Raw genomic sequence first — 13,083 nt, 5'->3', positions numbered from 1 at the left:
CGCATGCATGCTTACACAGACACGCACACACACACACACACACACACACACACACACACACACACACGCGCGCACGCACGCACACATGCAAAAACACACACACACACACACACACACACACACACACACACACACACACACACACACACACACATACACACACACACACACACACACACACACACACACACACACACAGGTCATGCTGAAAAGAAAATGTCATTAGATTTTGAAGTAGGTAATTTCACATCCTTTTCCTGATGCTTCCCGGCAGTTTTCTTTGTAAGACCTACATTTATGGCTCGCTGCATGTGCTTTTACTGAAATTACAACTTGGTTCTTTGGTCAAGGATAATTGTACACTGCACCATTAACTTCTTCCAACAGAGAGCTACTCAGGTTGATAGAGAGGAATAATATATGGAATTTCTGCAAGGTATTTGTTTCAAATCACGCCATTGCAGTAATGCTAATAATACAAAAAGGCTGTGATGACATGTCTGCATCCAGAAGATTGTCACATGTGGATGTGCGCATAATGCATTGTCGGTGGAGCGGTATTCTGTGCTCCCCTCATCTCATCTGGACAGAGCTCAAGGATCAGAATGGAATCTACTGGAATCCTCATTGGGAGCAAACTGTGGCTCGGTCGACCTCAGTTGGTCTGATGTCAAGATGTGGTGATGTTGTTCACTTAATAATACAGTTACCCGTTTCTTTGCCGTTGAGTTCAAATTAAATCTAGTGTCGGTTCAGCAATGGCTTAACTCAGTTTGCTGTGCTGTGAGCGAACATGTTGTCAAGACCATCGTGACATTACTAAATTCACTGCACAGTGCACACTCAACCAATCCTGCTTTTCTCAGACTTGAAACAGTCCTTTAAAAATGGTGTAGATTACAGTCATTAAATCAAGATGCTTGAGTTAATGTTACTCATTTGTAAATACATCTCGGCCCAAGTTAACTAATCGTCATAAGTGTTGGTTTTGAGACGTTTTGGTGAGAGTGGGGTTAATGATGTATTGATTGGTGTTAACTTTGATACCTCTCTTGTATAATTTTTTGCTGTGTAATTAAAGCCCGGCATTTACTGCCATAGAGCACGGTATTCTGTTGCTCTTCTTTGGGAACTGCGTTTGGCTGAAGGGAATGGGCCCGTAATGCTTTTAGTGTTGCTTACTATGGGGTTTCTAGCAACATAACATCTTATTATTTGTGTCTGAAAGATGGTGTACCTTGCAGTCCTTAATATGTTGCTAAGGCTATCCCTCGTCCAAACAAGAATTTCGGCAAACCTGAACAAATGTATACTGATAGCGATGTATAGAATACTATTGGATTAGATAGAAATAGAGAAATATAAGGCATGCCGACCGTTACAGTTCTAGCTTTTGATTATGTATAGGCTTACAAATAACATAACATAATATCCTATAATATAACATCATATCCTAAATCTCAATATCATATGATATAATTTGACACCTAGGGTCTCCCACCCATGGATGTATAACAAGAAGTCACCGTCGATGTAAATGGGGCTCCAAGTTTACAAGATGCAACGCGGTTTCCATCCTGAGATGGCGCTGTTGATTCCTACTGCCGTTAAGTTACCAACAGCCAAACTCAGTACCAACGAGTTCTGGAAGCTCTTCTTCTCTGGATTTTCGCCCTGTAGCTTTAGCTATAATAATATTAGGCATGTCCACGCCGTTTTATAGAAATGTAGCAAGATTGAATACACGTGAAGTATTTCAAATTTTTGTAACGTTCCTATTAAAACGGGGACCACTTTCCAATAACCTAAACAGCAAATTTGTTCCACAAGTTCAAATACAAAGCGAGATAGAGAGCTCAGAAAGTTATCCAAGACTGGGATGTATGCTGCTTCTTGAAAAGCTGGACGGTAGACTTTCTCTAACACCGAGTGAGTAACCAGTTTATAGTTTAACATGTAGTAGTAGTGTCATCTGGCTCCTTCCAGCGCTTCTTTAAGTAGTTCATTAAATGTGGCGCTTGCCTCTGCTCGCTGCCTGATGTTGTTCCAATGCAACCATAATGTGTTTACAGAGCAACCCGCCTCTTGTACACTGACCGAGAATTGATTGGAATGTAACGTTCCTTGACACCTATGTTTCTGTAACCTTGTCATTGGTCATTTGAGTCACATGTAGCAAGTAACAAAGTTTTCTTCTTGCTTTCAAGACCACCAAGGCAACGTGTCATCCAGTGTCTTAATTGAATGTACAGACTTCCCACTGATGGTTAGTTAATTACATGAGGGATGGCTGTAGTTGAGCTTTCGAAAACAAACCACAGAAAAATCTGTACTTTAGCATTAGTATGTCATGCACTTAGGATTATGAATGGTTCAGCATTTATGTGTTTAATTTCTCTACCCACATCTTGCAGTTTCATGTGCAACAAGTACCTACACCCAAGATGACGGGGAATAGTTTGTGACGCAAGTCCTCCGTGTCACCGTATCTGGCACCACCACCACGAGTCCTAACCGGCCACCGAGGACACAAACGCACTCCCACTGCATCCGATGCGAGCCATGGAAGATGACAGCCCCACGCTGAAGCCCAGGAGGATCCAGAACCAGAACGTGGTCCACCGCCTGGAGAGGAGGCGGGTGTGCTCCGGCCGGGCCGGGGCACACTGGTACCGCGTGCGCTGCTTCCACCAGAACCTGTTCCCCAACTTCACGGTGGTCAACGTGGAGAAGCCCCCGTGCTTCCTGAGGAAGTTCTCTCCCGACGGACGCTGCTTCATCGCCTTCTCCTCTGACCAGACATCTCTGGAGGTAAGCCAATGGAAATTCAGGAGATACCTGAATATGCAGTTTACTTCAATTGAATAATATAATATACTTAATATACTTTACTGTCTTATCTTATATTGTTTTTACTAACATATGTTGGGCAGAAGTGGAAAGCACTCATGCTCGTGCAACCAAAATAAATAAATACAAATAAATAAGTGATGCATAAATATTTTTTCTTTGATTGTTGCTGTCCTAACTTGCTTGGATGAAAGCATCTGCTTACTGACAAAATAGCGATAGATGTAGAAGCCTCATCTGAGGTTGATCGCCAAATGAGTTCACCAATAATTTGAGTCATTAGTCAGGTGAAGGGATACAAAATAACAAAAAGGTATTTCAACCTAAATGATGATTCAAACATAATGTAACCCCCATTGATTTATCTATCATGACATTGAATGTCAGTGGCTGGACTTTTTCACACTGAAACACCTGTTAATGATAAGATATCCAATCCTTCTTTAACTCTGTTGTCTGAAAGAATGTGAGAAGTGAACCATTGCTGCGAGACAAACCCGTCCCCAATAGTGTGACGTTTCTGAAAGCAGGGAGACTCTGACAGTTTAACCAACGGGATCACCTCAGACTTACCATGTTTCTCCAAAACATCCACAGATCTACGAGTACCAGGGCTGCCAGGCGGCCCAGGACCTGCTCCGGGGCCAGGAGGGGGAGACCCTCTCCACGGCCAACGACCAGCGCTCCCTCAATATCCGGGGGCGGCTCTTCGAGCGCTTCTTCTCCCTGCTGCACGTCACCAACGTGGCGTCCAACGGGGAGCACCTGAACCGCGAGTGCAGCCTGTTCACCGATGACTGCCGCTACGTCATCGTGGGCTCGGCCACCTACGTCCCGGAGGACCCCCCGCCGTACTTCTTTGAGGTAGTGCAGCTGCTCTCTGCTCCGCACTCCCACCTTAGTGACCTTCGAGGTCTCGCTGGCCTCGCCTCGTCCAATCCGAGGGATCTCTGCAGGCTGTGGAGGAGAAGGGGATGATGAGTTGGGATGCTTTTACTTTGAAGTTAGTTTGGTTTGTATGTGGAATGTGGCATTTATTTAAAAAAAAAAAATGCTCTCCTTGTATGGTCTTAATCTATGCATGCAAATGTATTTATTCCAAAAGTTTAGTATTGATTTCAATAATTGTTATTATTTCACATCAGCTGATGGAGGATCAAGACACGGTTCAACTGGGGATTTCCTGTTCAAATCACGGGGGGAAAAAGCGTATTTACTGGTCAACACAAAGTGCTCTCTATAAGGCAGGATGTGTCTTTACTGGTCAACACAAAGTGCTCTCTATAGGGCAGGATGTGTCTTTACTGGTCAACATAAAGTGCTCTCTATAGGGCAGGATGTGTCTTTACTGGTCAGTAAAGATACTGGTCCATTTTTACTGATAACTGCCAAACTCTGCAGTGCTGGTCTGGGAGTCAGGAGCTAGAATCGGCCCCTTGTCCCCGGGGCCGTGGTAGTGAGGCTTGCCACTAAAACGGTCCCCTCCTCCCGCTGGCCAGGTGTACCGCAACAACGAGTCGGTGACACCCAACCCACGCTCCCCCCTGGAGGACTACTCCCTGCACATCATCGACCTGCACACGGGCCGGCTGTGTGACACGCGCTCCTTCAAGTGTGACAAGATCATCCTGTCACACAACCAGGGCCTCTACCTCTACAGGAACATCCTGGCGGTGCTCTCCGTGCAGCAGCAGACCATCCACGTCTTCCAGGTGAACTGGCACGCACACGGGTTTAATCAGTCATAGAGGGTCATGTGTGGTGTTCGAAGCTCTATCAAGGAGTGTTAGGCCCTGTCCCAATTCTCCCCCTTCCCCTAGATTTGAGCCCTAACCCTAGATTTTGCACATTCCCACGAAGGGGTAGGGTGTCCCAATGCTTAAGGGAGCAAGGGGGAGTGCCGTTTTTCCCTTAAAATCAATCCTTGAACGCTAGCCAGCTCGGTAGCTGACGTTCAGCTAAGGGCACTCAAAGCAAGTGTTCTTGTTAAGGGGAGAGAAATGGGACTGGGCCTCAGTCTGTGTGCTGCGGGCCAAAGAGGCTCATGCGTGTGGTGGGCCTCCTCAGGTGACGGCCGAGGGGACCTTCCTGGACGTGAGGACCATCGGACGCTTCTGCTACGAGGACGACCTGCTGACGCTGTCGGCCGTCTCCATGGAGACGCAGGCGGAGGGCCAGCCGGGCTTCCCCCGCCTCTACACCGACAAGACCATCAACTCTCTGAAGCACCGCCTGCTGGTGTACCTGTGGAGGCGGGCGGAGCAGGACGGCAGCGCCATGGCCAAGAGGAGGTGCGTGCCTCCACCCACTCTCTCTGCTCCTCGCTCGGCTCCACCCACTCTCTCTGCTCCTCTCTGTCACCTTACTCCTCAGAGGCTGATCACAGCGTTTGTGAGCATACTATAAGCGGGTCATTATGAATCTCAAATGCCATCATGGAAAACAGGGACACAACATGCCAACAATAATCTTTTTGATAATTTTTCTGATTAGGTTTGGTAAATAATTGCAGGTTGCCGGAGCCCTAAGTGTTTTTAATTTCAGGTTGCTTTATCTGAAGTGTTTATAATTTCTTTATTATGTGCAACCAAATTTCTTCAGCTATCAGTAGTTCTTTGTTATTTTTACTTAGATAATGACTTGAATTAAATAGTCAATAATGGATTGAGGAGGAATAACCACATTCAGCCTTTATCGCCATCATTCACAAACCCCAGGTTTGTGGTTTTGATCATTTCTATCATTTATTTTTGTAATTTAAGTAAAAATAACAGATCTACCAATTGCTTGAGAAATGTAATTAATTTGTTGCCCATAAGGTGCAACAGCACAGATGGTGCTGTGGTAATGGTCTCCTTATGTGTTCACTGCTGGTGGTGCTGTGGTAATGGTCTCATGTGTTCACCTGCTGTGGTAATGGTCTCCTCATGTGTTCACCTGCTGTGGTAATGGTCTCCTCATGTGTTCACCTGCCATGGTAATGGTCTCATGTGTTCACCTGCTGTTGTAATTGTCTCATGTGTTCACCTGCTGTGGTAATGGTCTCATGTGTTCACTGCTGCTGGTGCTGTGGTAATGGTTTCCATCATGTGTTCACTGCTGCTGTGGTAATGGTTTCCATCATGTGTTCACCTGGTGCTGTGGTAATGGTTTCCATCATGTGTTCACTGGTGCTGTGCTAATGGTCTCCATCATGTGTTCACCTGGTGCTGTGCTAATGGTTTCCATCATGTGTTCACTGGTGCTGTGGTAATGGTCTCCATCATGTGTTCACTGGTGCTGTGGTAATGGTCTCCATCATGTGTTCACTGGTGCTGTGGTAATGGTCTCCATCATGTGTTCACTGGTGCTGTGGTAATGGTCTCCATCATGTGTTCACTGGTGCTGTGGTAATGGTCTCCATCATGTGTTCACTGGTGCTGTGGTAATGGTCTCATCATGTGGGTTCCCAGGTTCTTCCAGTTCTTTGATCAGCTGCGGAGGTTGCGCATGTGGAAGATGCAGCTGCTGGATGAGCACCACCTCTTCATCAAATACACCAGCGAAGACGTGGTCACGCTCCGGGTCACCGACCCCTCCCAGGTAGGAGAGCGCGTGCCAGTGATGACCAGAGAGAGGCAGACGTTAGGTGACATTTGTCTGTGTTGGGACATCTCCTGTGTTATGTGTTCAATCACCAAATGTCACGTATAATGGCCTCATCATAATATTTTGAAAATGAACATTTGCACATTTTGTTATGCAAATGTGTATGTTGTAGCAAAAACCAAACCAACTAATTGTAGAATAGTAAATGGTGAAATGTGCGTGTTTTAAAAGAGGAGGAGGTTGCCTGGGTGATGCTACCGGTAGGTCGACCCATTATCGGCCATAAACATATCCTAATTTAGAGGTTACTATGGATCAATATGTCCTTGTTTGGCATTTTTCTTTTATTTATTCATGGAAATTAACATTAGCCCAAATATCGGTTTCTGGAATGAGTTTTAAAAGACGTGGAAATCGGCCATGAAAAAAACCCAATACGGACGGAGGGAACGGCCTTCAACAGACGGGTGTCTGGGAGGTCCAGGGAACCCGTAGAGACGACCACACAGTGCTGATCCTGGCTCTACCTCACCATCCCCAACTGTACTCAACTGTACTGTACACCAACACACACAGATGGTCCTGCAGTCAGCAGCACTGTTTGAAGAGTGAACCGTTGATTGACAGCCAGTCTCCCTCTCCCCCCCCCCCCCCCCCCCCTAGCCGTCGTTCTTCGTGGTGTACAACATGGTGTCCACCGAGGTGCTGGCCGTTTTCGAGAACACGTCGGACCAGCTGCTGGAGCTGTTTGAGAACTTCTGCGACCTGTTCCGCAACGCCACGCTCCACAGCCAGGCCGTGCAGTTCCCCTGCTCGGCCTCCTCCAACAACTACGCCCGGCAGGTCCAGAGAAGGTCAGAGGAGCGCCGGGTGTACTCTGGGGTTTCCATTTCATTTCAATGCCTTTTTTATTTTCTCACGGCTGTTTGACCTCAGCCATGTGGGTGTTGGTTGTAGCTGGTGGCACAGCGGGTTTCTGTGGTGTTTGCTGGGAACTAGATCTCTCCCGGTCTGAACCCAGAGGAGCTGGAGGTGTCCACTCTGCTGCACATCACAATGTAAACTGGAGCTCAGCCCCCGGCCTTGGAGGAAACCCATTGTGCAATCTTTGCTTCTGATGGTTGCATGACTTGAATACATTTTTTTGATAGTTATTGTTATGAATCAATATATTTTAGTAAACGTCGAACCCTCAGGGTTCAGATCTTATTGACCATTCAAACGTGTTCTCCCTCCGTCCACCGCGCCGTGGTGATCCACGGTGCCGCCTAGTGACCGCTCCTCCCCTTTCCAGATTCAAGGACACCATAGTGAACGCCAAGTACGGAGGGCACACGGAGGCGGTGCGCCGGCTGCTGGGCCAGCTGCCCATCAGCGCGCAGTCCTACAGCAGCAGCCCCTACCTGGACCTGTCGCTCTTCAGCTACGACGACAAGTGGGTCTCGGTGATGGAGAGGCCCAAGACCTGCGGGGACCACCCAATCAGGTACCCCGCTGCCGCATGCACCCTCCCACCCACCCAATCAGCTACCGTGCTGCCGCATGCACCCACCCTCCCTCCCTCCTTCCCTCACTCCCTCCCACCCACCGTGCTGCCGCATGCACCCTCCCTCCCTCCCACCCTCCCTCCCTCCCTCCCTCCCTCCCACCCACCGTGCTGCCGCATGCACCCTCCCTCCCTCCCACCCTCCCTCCCTCCCTCCCACCCACCGTGCTGCCGCATGCACCCTCCCTCCTTCCCTCCCTCCTTCCCTCCCAGCCCATCCGGTACCAGGTGTCCCCGCCTACATGCACCCTCGCCCAGACCCACCCACCCACCCACCCCCCCCCCTCTCCAGATCAGTGTCAGTGGAGTCCTACAGCAGAGCGTGTGTGGCCCTCCTGTCCCCAGGTTCTACGCGCGGGACTCGGGCCTGCTGAAGTTTAAGATCCAGGCTGGTCTCCTGGGTCGGCCCGTCAACCACGCCGTGCGGCGCCTGGTGGCCTTCACCTTCCACCCCTTTGAGCCCTTCGCCATCTCGGTGCAGCGCACCAACACGGAGTACGTGGTCAATTTCCACATGAGGCATGTGTGTGAGGGAGAGAGAGAGAGAGAGAGGTGTGTGTATGTGAGGGTGAGCAGGAGAGAGGTGTGTGTGTGTGTGTGTGTGTGTGTGTGTGTGTGTGTGTGTGTGTGTGTGTGTGTGTGTGTGTGTGTGTGTGTGTGTGTGTGTGTGTGTGTGTGTGGCGTGCTCGCGCTCACACCTGTGGAACAGCGCTGGCGATGACTACACCTTCAATCAGCCCCACGGTGGGGGGGGATCATTGTGCTGTGCCGCGCCTCCGCTCCCCTCCGTCCCTTCAGAACAGCGGTCGCCTCTCCATCAGCAAGGAACGCCAATTTAGCCTTTCTTAGCGGGCCGCACGGCACCCCTCCCCCGCACAGTGCAGCGCTCCGCAGGGAGGGAAGCCCCTAATGAAAGGTTAGGCTAATGATGGGGGGCCGCCATCTTCCCATCCAAGACATTTGCAGGGATTTTAAATGACATTTTAAGTCTTTTTTTTTAAATATATATTTCTTTATGTAAATATTTTATGGCAATAAAGTGTTCTATATCTATCTTATATTATGTATATCTATTTTGTGTGTGTGTTCATTAAGGGTATTTTGTGTGTTCATTTTTATGGTAAAAGGAGTTTATATTGCGTAACCAATGCAATGCTTTTCCTAAATGCCAACCCTCCCGGGAATCAAAACAGACGGCATTATGTTGTAAAAGACCGTTCATGTGCAACGGTCTGGTGAGCTGAGCGTGGTCGGGGGAGGGGGGGGGGGGGCAGATGTGAGGGGTCAGGTTGGAGTGGAGAGCAGATGCTCAGGGATTAACTGTTCAGGTAGCCTCTGGTTACATACAGTCCACCAGGTGTGTGTGTTTATGAGCGAGTGAAAGACAGCAAATGGGCGGTATTAGAATACAGACGGTTCTAGATAGGAGGGGAGGATGGAGAGAATTGGGTAGCGTGGGCCGGAGGAGGAGACGAGGGATCTAAGCAGCGGGCGGAGCAGGAAGTGAGAGGTTCTTGGGTTTTCAGGCAAACAAGGACAAGAAATGTTTATTCATATGTCCAGCGGGGGGGGGGGGGGGGGCTCATAAGCTCCCTTTAGGTCATGATGATCAGCCGGTTAGTGTTTGCGTAACCAAGGCGACACCAGGCTGTGTTAATCAGTAAGTGGTCGGGCCCACCCACCAAGCAGGCGCAGATAAGATGACCTGTAGCAGGACATGTCTTTCTTGACTCAAACCAATCTGACTAAATGTTGACACACAATATCGTTTTTCTCCTGGATGTGTCATTGATTGCTTCTCAGAACCTCAGTAAAATGAGGATCTTGCATACCTACTGGTAACTGTTCAATGTGTTCAATAGGTTGACCATACCGAATGTTCATCAAAGGGGCTATTGATTGCTATTGCCTCTCGAATCCTCAAAAAATTAGGTCACTTTTTGCATTTTCAATTGCATACCTCTTGGAAACCATTAAGCTGGAATGGAAAATTGAAATTTTAAACCACTCTAAAATAATGACTCTAATTTGAAATGGTTAGATTTTTTACTAAGCCAGCGAGGGAACCGGATTCTGAATAACGGATTCTGAATATTGGTTCACTGCCCTTGAGGCCATTCCATGGCCCAATTTCAATTTCCCAATTCCAATTTCCAATCCACAAAAACACTGAAATAATCTCCATTTCTGGTTTGCAAAGCGTATTATAGCATACAATATATGTTGCAACACTTGTGTTCTTTGTATCAGATAACCCTAGAGCCGTTTTGCCGACCGTGGTTGCTAGGGAAACATACCCACTCTGCATGGTAACCCAGCCTCTACTAATTGCTGTTGTCTTGGCAACGGTCCAGTCAATATAATCCAGAAAATGGCATAATCCTTAATGTTTGCTATTGCAATGGTGGTTTGTTCAAAGATCGCCATCTTATTTGACGAACCATGACAAAATTCCGCACATCATTCGGAATTGTAGAAATGGGTGTATTGATGGTAGTTTAATTGACTTGAAGATCAAATAAATCTACCGCAGGTAGATTGGCAAACCATTTGCACCGCACAGCACCAATTTTATTGCATCAAGGCATGGTAATAATATAGAATGAGCCTTGCGTTGATGTGTAATAAATTAATTAATCATGACATTGAAGATGAGAGTATGCGTGAAATGTGTGACACAGAAGTAACACGTTTCAGAGGAATGTGTGTAGTGCCAAGGACATTTGGCACAACTATTTCTCCAAGCCTTCTTATGTCGTAAGGAGGGCTGGGGGATCTGCAGAACAGCCCAATAACGCATTCTCTGCTGTTCGCGCTGCTGCATTAGCATGGACGGACAGCCAAAAAATATCCTTTGTGTTTTTGCATGTACACGCATGTGACACATTGATCACAATGGCCTATTTTGTGTTCTCAAATCAATACTTCTATAGATGGTATATTCTAAGCATACCTAGGCCGAGACACGAAGCCTTTGGCACCAAGTTTTTTTTTCTGTTTTTGGTATGGATTTGGTATGAATTCATGCAGATTTCATATTTCTCATGAGATTAAATTGGGAGCATTTCGTTTTGTTCCGTGAACAGGCTTGGCTTTATGGCACATATGGATTTTATCGCGAGGTTGGGGGCACTGGCAATACGAGTGTGTTTAGTGGTGGAAGAGGGGATGTAATGATCATAATCTAAGACCACTTGGCCATAGACCTGCTTCTTAAAGAGCTGGATATCTTTAGAAAATATGTTATGCTTTTCTGAGATGCATCAGAAGTCCATTCAAAAACCAATAGAGGTAAAATAAATGTACATCTGTTTGATCTAAAACTCGATCTAAAACTGTTTGAAATACCACACTCACGCACATCAAGTCATAAAGCCTGTTGCCAATCTAGCATCCTTTTCCCTACAGGCGATGCTATCGATCAGCGCACTATTGTTTCTCAACATGGATTCTGGCAACAGTGTCAACATTTAATATCATAAGGATTATGTGGTGGCCTTTTAAGAGTAGCCCAAGGAAGGGTAGATGGGCTACAACTGCTCAGGAAAACAGTTAAAAAACAGTGCACTGAGGAGCTATCTGGAAAAAATCTGACCAACTGAAGTAGGCCTATAATAGGCTACTATTTTTATTTGAACCTACGCTGAATTACAAAAAAAAAAATGCACAAATGTGTTAAGCTGGAGGAGGAAGAGCCCTGACACTTCAGACAGACAGACAGTGAGACACTGAGATTGATGTTGTCTTAGGGAGAGAAGAAGAGTAAAGAACCTAAATATTGACAGCAAATATTTGATGGAGACTCAAGGGCACTACCTGTGGTTTGATATTGGAGACAAAAACACACTTGCCGACACGTACGTGTGTGTGTGTGTGTGTGTGTGTGTGTGTGTGTGTGTGTGTGTGTGTGTGTGTGTGTGTGAATTCACCTGGATCGAACACACACACACACACACACACACACACACACACACACACACACACACACACACACACACACACACACACACACACACACACGTGTGTATGCATGCGTGACTGCACATCAGTGGGGGGTTTTGGGTGGAAGTCCGCAGGGCAGACCTCACCGCATGGTAAAACTAAAAATACAGCTCATAAGGTGGTCCTCTCTGAAAAACAATATTCCTTTAGGCTGACATAGAATGAGAATAAGAGAGGCACGGGCGATTTAAGCTATAAACGGAATATAATTTCACGTTGTTAGTGAAAACACAACATTTCGTCGGCTCATTTCGTAAACAAACTTCTTAACTCCACAATAGCAAATAAACGAGCATTTGACAATTCAAACCTTTATGTAAACTACTGATTAACAGCAAGAAACCACTCGAGTGGGCCCGTGAGAAGCAACTTGTGATCACAGCGCCCCCCCTGCTGGTAGAAGGGTAGACGTACAATCTCTTTGCTCTTCTACCTCTGCAAACACGTTGTTTCTATTATGTTTTAACTTATTAGAAACAATATTAAGGTAATAAGAAAGCCATTTATAAACGAATTAAATCAAGTGTTATTAAACATGACAAATTCAGTGATAGAAGGCCTTTCTTGGTGGTAAAAATGGTAGGCCCTAGTCGGTTGTGTGATCTTCTGCTTGTTGACTTGATGATGAAAAACATCAGGAACCTTAAATAAATTAAGAATACTTGTTTTACTATACTGTTTTAAACTATTCAGTAATGTTTTAGGCTATCTGTTCAAACTAATTAATAAATAATGAATGCTTTGTAACAACTGATGTATGCATAATGTGCCTATGACTATAATATAAAGGCTTACTGTATGAAACAAATTGGCACTATGTCATTGGCATTATTATATAAGACTATATATAATTTAAAAGGTTACTAATAAACACATTCAAATGGAGCCGCCTTGATGCTGACGGTGGCCGTTGTGATCGGTTTAATTGTGGCTGAAATCAGGGACATTCAAGGTTGAATGTCTGCATCTTCTCGGCCTCTTCGACCTCCAGTGCTGTGTGGCTCTTCATCAAAGTGGGCCGGCTGCGCTGGCGGGTCATGAGCTGTGGGGTGTGGGGCTGGGTGATCTTCAGATGCTCCCCTTTCACTGGGGACGGA

General features: G+C 46.6%; 1 protein-coding gene across 2 annotated transcripts; it reads left to right on the top strand.

The window, feature by feature from the left end:
- Window positions 1-1,687: 1,687 nt before the first annotated feature.
- On the top strand, window positions 1,688-9,006 carry det1 (DET1 partner of COP1 E3 ubiquitin ligase). 2 transcript variants are annotated; one of them, XM_084476811.1, is made up of 10 exons: window positions 1,688-1,929; window positions 2,208-2,266; window positions 2,415-2,811; window positions 3,448-3,714; window positions 4,350-4,562; window positions 4,918-5,141; window positions 6,303-6,432; window positions 7,102-7,292; window positions 7,733-7,924; window positions 8,330-9,006. In XM_084476811.1, exons 3-10 carry the CDS (start codon window positions 2,554-2,556, stop codon window positions 8,703-8,705), a joined length of 1,851 nt encoding a protein of 616 aa, XP_084332937.1. In that variant the 5' UTR covers window positions 1,688-1,929; window positions 2,208-2,266; window positions 2,415-2,553; the 3' UTR covers window positions 8,706-9,006. The 2 variants fall into 2 exon arrangements, with proteins under 2 accessions (XP_084332937.1, XP_084332936.1); XM_084476810.1 differs by lacking the exon at window positions 2,208-2,266.
- The last annotated feature ends 4,077 nt before the right edge of the window (window positions 9,007-13,083 follow it).

Source organism: Micromesistius poutassou (assembly GCF_964030765.1).
Source record: "Micromesistius poutassou genome assembly, chromosome: 13".
NCBI classification, from domain to species: Eukaryota; Metazoa; Chordata; class Actinopteri; order Gadiformes; family Gadidae; genus Micromesistius; species Micromesistius poutassou.
The sequence above is the reverse complement of the archived record's forward strand: the minus strand, read 5'-3'. Positions and strand labels throughout refer to the sequence as shown.

Bases quoted from the DNA above. Each gene is read 5' to 3' on its own strand.
- det1 (XM_084476810.1), top strand. From the start codon at position 2,554: ATGCGAGCCATGGAAGATGACAGCCCCACGCTGAAGCCCAGGAGGATC. The intron at 5,142-6,302 runs GTGCGTGCCTCC...GTGGGTTCCCAG, and splicing joins AGCGCCATGGCCAAGAGGAG to GTTCTTCCAGTTCTTTGATC. The intron at 7,925-8,329 runs GTACCCCGCTGC...TCCTGTCCCCAG, and splicing joins TGCGGGGACCACCCAATCAG to GTTCTACGCGCGGGACTCGG.